This window comes from Cryptotermes secundus, unplaced genomic scaffold, assembly GCF_002891405.2.
Source record: "Cryptotermes secundus unplaced genomic scaffold, Csec_1.0 scaffold194, whole genome shotgun sequence".
NCBI classification, from domain to species: Eukaryota; Metazoa; Arthropoda; class Insecta; order Blattodea; family Kalotermitidae; genus Cryptotermes; species Cryptotermes secundus.
The window spans coordinates 328,256-333,765 of NW_019738957.1; the positions used below are offsets into that span (position 1 = coordinate 328,256).

The 5,510-nt window shown below is 36.0% G+C and overlaps 1 protein-coding gene across 4 annotated transcripts in view; it reads right to left on the minus strand.

The window, feature by feature from the left end:
* The window catches only part of LOC111871384 (protein Njmu-R1), a 26,447-nt gene extending 22,959 nt beyond the window's left edge, over positions 1-3,488 (minus strand). For 2 of the 4 annotated variants that reach the window (XM_023864466.2, XM_023864462.2), the window contains exon 1: positions 2,791-3,063. In XM_023864466.2, the coding sequence (XP_023720234.1) occupies positions 2,791-2,882 (92 nt within the window). In that variant the 5' untranslated portion in view covers positions 2,883-3,063. Of the gene's footprint in view, positions 1-2,790; positions 3,070-3,436 lie in introns of those variants that run through there. The other 2 variants (XM_023864464.2, XM_023864463.2) reach the window with 2 other exon arrangements.
* Between the last annotated feature and the right edge of the window lie 2,022 nt (positions 3,489-5,510).

The window sequence follows — 5,510 nt, forward strand, 5'->3', positions numbered from 1 at the left end:
TGTATTTCAAATTTTGATGATGATGACTATCTGATTATGCATGTATATTTATGTGTTATATTGCGCTGCTGACTTCTTCTATATTTGAAGCAGACCCCTTTGTGGATTCTTTAACTGTAATAAATGAATGAATGAATAAAATGTATATTTAAATTAACACTGTTGCCTATTGCTAGAAAGCAATGGACTGTGGAATGAATACTCAGGAAAAGGGTGCTATTACTGTTGTGATACAGGTGTATTATATATTAAGAAAATAGATTTTATATTACTATATTAAGGATCTTGATGGTCTTTTGATCATGTATGTAATTTTAAATGTTATAATGATATATGATGACTGTCTGATTATGTACGTATATTTATATGTTATATTGTATTATTGACTTGTTCTATATCTGAGGCAGATGCCTCTATGGATTTTTTTGGAACTATAAATAAATGACAATGACAATGACAATGACCAATTACTGACAGAATGTGTAAAAATTGGTTCAAAGGGCGTTTTTGAAATATCACATTAGTATCACCATATGCACTAACAGAAGACAGTCAAGAACAGAACATGCATGCCTTTTATAATCAAATCACAGAGAATGCTCAAAAATACCAAACTATGATATGCAGGTGATTCCAAGTGATTTTGATGCTCAAATTGGGATAAAGCTTTTTTAAAAAAATATGGCTGGAAAACACACACTTCATACTAAAACAAATGATAATGGAAAAATGTTAAGTGAGCTGGCAATGGCAAACAATTCTATTATAAAAAGCACATGTTTTAATCACAAGAGAATACATAAAGGAACATGGAAAATACCTGGCAGGGAACAAACTAACTCAATAGATCATGTATTGGTATCTATGAGACATGGTTAATCAATACTGGATGTTAAAACAGTGACAGGTCCTAACCGTGATTCTGATCAATATTTAGTTCCAGTTAAAATAAAAGACAGACTTGCCACAATAGATAATAATAATTCAATTCGTGTTTATTTACATGCACACTTAACAGCACAGAGGCCAATTACAAAGCTAGCATGAATAGAGAAATACACAAAAACAATTAAAAAACAAAACTAAAAAATGATAGTCTATATTAATTACACAGTTAGCATGAATAAAGGTACAGAAGCAAACATACCCAGACAAAGCCACAATGTGAGAATTTGAGTTTCAAATAGAGCAGCATACAACAACAATAATAATAATAATAATAATAATAATAATAATAAAAGTTATAAAAGAAAACATGGAAGGTAGACAAATTAAAGGAACCACATCAGTCTGTCTCAAGAAACAAGAAAAACAAAATTAGAAGTGCTAAGAACAGAACTGACAGAAAATGAAAGTAAACAAAACAGCAATGGACCATTATAAAACAGGCTGTAATTGAAGCTGCATCAGAAATAACGAGTTAAGAGAAAAGAATGAGAAATGAATGGTATGATGAGGGGGGCAGACAGGCCATAAGAGAAAAAATGAGGATAAGACTATGTATGTCACAGAGAACAACAAGACAAACATAGCATAAATACAAAGAAAGTAGGAAAACGGCCAATAAATAATTCACAGTAAAAAGAAAGCTTATATCAAAAATGAAATAGAAAATATTGAGTTTTTAAATAATCAAAATGACCGTAGGAAGTTTTATCAAGGATAAAAATAGAAATGTAATAGGACACAAATCAGAGATAATGAATAGATGGGTTGAATATTTTGAAGGAACTCTTAACAGGACAGATGAACAAGGTAAAAAAGGTAAAGGTGTCCCTGTAACAGGCCGTGAAAGCCCATAGGGTTGTGAGACGTCGAGGCTCCCACATTTCTATAGACAACTGGCTCACAGATGGCAGTAAGGTTGTCAACCTTGTGCACTGGCCGCCCTTTATCCCCTAGAAAGATTCCTCATACTCAAGACTAAATATATGAAAATGACAGCAACCCCTTCTGATTAATAACTGAAAGTAACAATTGGGCAGTATACTTTTGAGAATGTCAGAAATTTTACATACCTTGTAGTCCTGTTGAACAACATAGGGACAGTATCAGGAGAAATAAATAAGAAATAATGACAGGCAATAATGCCTGTTATGCTAATTGTCAACTTCTTAGAAGTGGACTCTTTCAAGATCAACTAAATTGAAACTGCACAGAACATTAATAAGATCCATAATTACCTATGCCACTGAAAATTTCTGGTAAAAATTCTCTTCAAATATTTGAAAGGAAAATCTATGGTCCTGTTTGTGAAGATGGTGTTTGGAGGGTTAGATCCAACTCAAAAATTAATAGTTTACTTCAAAGGCAGGACATAGTGAGACACATAAAATCTCTTAGGCTTAGTTGGCTAGGGTCATGTGGAGCGTATGGCAAGTGAGAGGACTCTGAAATGTTTTCTGAATGGTGAACTCTTTGGAGTTTGTAGAAGAGGAAGACCTAGGAAGAGGTGGTTCCAAGATTTGAATTTTGACCTAAGATGAATGAGGATTTGTAAATGGAAAGAGAAGGCACAGGAATGAAATACATAGCAGGCAATTGTGAAGGAAGACAAAGCCCATCATGGGCTGTAGAACTGAGAAAGAAGATGTTTCTTTGTGAGCAAGTGCTGCGATGAAAAGAAAAAAAAAAGCACTCTCCTAGGGAATGGGGTAGACACTTCTACAAATGACCTGCAAGTCATTTCTTGTCTTTTTATGTGATTAACAAGTATATTCCTATGACACCCAGCAGGTTGATAGCGTGGTTAATCTTCGACTTGTTCAACTTAAATTCATATTTTTTTACCTTTCGGGCTCATACAAGTATACGGCATACGAATATGTCGGTGAAGTATCACACTTGTCAGAGGTATCCTGATCTTCAGAACTTTCAGCCATAACCCCTTCACGCGTGATTTCACAGCTCAATACAATTCGGGATACAGAAAATGTGGTCTACAAACGAAAAAAAGTTCTTTCAAAGTGTGCACTTAAGTCTAAAAGGGTCAAAATGTAACATGCCAGACTTGGAAATTATTTCGAAATACACTCACGCAAATTCACCTACTTCCCCCGCTAATTCTCCTAACAATCGCTAGGATCGCTAGTGATCATTAGATGGGACCGATGGGACTATCCTATATTTATATAAAATAGATGTGTAAGAAAAGTAAAAGAAGTAATTGCACTGATTATTTACAGTATACACATATTTAAATCAAGATCTATATTAACAATCGCGGTACCACCGCGATTATTGAATAAGATGGTTATTAGAATGTGCTACGGAAGGCCGGTTGGGCATTGCCTAGGCCTCTTTTGTATTTACATTTATTTTCTTACAATAAAAAAACCTCCCCCACTCACACCGCAACAGACCGCTTCAAGCCGTTCAACATTAATTATCGAAAAAGTACAGAGTAAAAGTAAAAAAGTGTTCCAATTGATGATACCTATCCAACTGCCGGCGGAATTAGCTCTATCCGCAACCAGCGCACATATACAATTACTACTTAATTGAGTAGCGCAGCGGTTTCCAAACGTCTATCACTGCACTCGTTCATACTTCCCTGCCCCTTGCTATATAGTTTTTTTTTCAATAAATGTAACCTTTTGCATACATATTTATATTATTGATCATATTGAAATAACTCGTAATTAGTACCATAAAATAAAGATCCTCCAAGTTTTCGTTATTTGTATGGAGAAGAAGTTCTTACCTTCGCTGACCGGTTCACGGTGTTGCGTTTAACGGCGATCGGTGCACCGCCGGCTGCGAGGTGGATACGAATTTTGCTGATGAATCAATATGCCTGTTGGCCGGCAACGTTCGGAATGTAGTTACAATCCACGTATCACAGAAAATACTGTCCCTCTTCAAGTAGATATTCCTCTCACTGGCAGAAGAGATTCTGATATACCTTTTGAAGCTGTTCTGCAGGAATATTTACAATTTCTCTACGAATATTTTCTTTTAGTTCTTCCATTCAGGGGTTACTGTTGTAAACTTTGTCACCCACAGAAGAAAAAATCACAAAAATTAAAATCGAGTGAATGAGCTGGCCAAATACACCACTAATAAATCTGTTCCCCACGACATCAGACAAAGCCTGCATAGACATACAGTATGTGCAGTATCTGAGTCTTCCTGAAATAAGTCATAGACTCTTTCTTCTTCTGTTAACTCTGGAAGGAGTGACCTGTACATGTATTTTGCAATTGTTTCATTAAAGAAAGAGGTCCAACAATTCTTTTGCACTTACAGCACACCAGACACAACTTTCAGTGGATGAAGCAGCCGTTTGTGGGTCAGATGTGGATTCTGTAAAAACTAGTGGTTATTTTGGGTATTTATGTATTCCTGCAAGTGAAACCATGCTTCATCAGGAGAATGTCAATTGCAGATTGATCTCACCTTCAATGACAGCACTGCTTACTGATAACACAGGTCTGCAAAAATATTTTTTTTTTTCAGCTGCATGGAATATTTTTGGTAAACTTTATGTTTTCTAGGATGCTGAATCCAAAAATGACCTCAATTTCCCCCTATCACGTACGTTTTTTTGGAAAATAATAGGCATTTACAATAAGCAGGGACTATGGGATATGGAGCCGAGGCGGTGGGAGTGGTGCTGCTAGAAACCAGTGTATCTGGGAGGTCTTGTGACCGGCCAGTTCGATCAAGGTTTTCTGTGGTTTTCCTTGGTCCCAGAGCAAATGCTGAGTTGGTACCCAAATTCCACGTTGCACTGCATGCTTCACATGCAGCCCCCCCCAATAGTAACATCATGAAACTTATTATACTATAACTACACAAGAATGACATGTCTTATATCATGTATAATGATCCATGGACACGAAATAAATGAAATGAAATAAAAAATCATAACAGCGATGAAAAAAATCACTAATTTTATTACATTGAACTAAACATATTATTTCTCATAATTAAACAAACAATTCCTTCATGATATATTTAACATTCTGTGTTCAGTCTTTTTGCCTGTGAAACCTTTTCTTCTTCTCTTTGATGCTCCTCAGAACACGCTTTCGCTTTCCATTTTCCGTTTCCTGCTTGATCATCCAGCAGTAGTCAGCTAGCATATTCACATTCCATCTTCCTTGGTAGCATCTTTCGATATCACGGACATCCTAGTGAAATCGTTAACCCTGCTCTTCACTATAGGCTCCCAAGTTTTCGGGAAAATAGCTTGAGCTTTATATGCAGCCAACATGCGTTTTACATTGGTTTTGTAGAGAGGGTCTTTAGTGTTCCCAAAAACTTGTGCACTATGTCTTTGAAGGAGTCCCATGCTTCGTTTTCTTTTTCTCCCATTGTTTCTGAAAAGAGAGGATCGGTTAACAGTTTTCGTATGTCGGGACCAGTAAAAACTCCCTCTTTCAACTTGGCTTCAGACAGTTTTGGGAACTTGGAACACAAATATGTGAAACATTCTCCATCTTTTGGCAGTGATCTTACAAACTGCTTCATGAGCCCTAATTTAATATGAAGAGGTGGTAATAAAA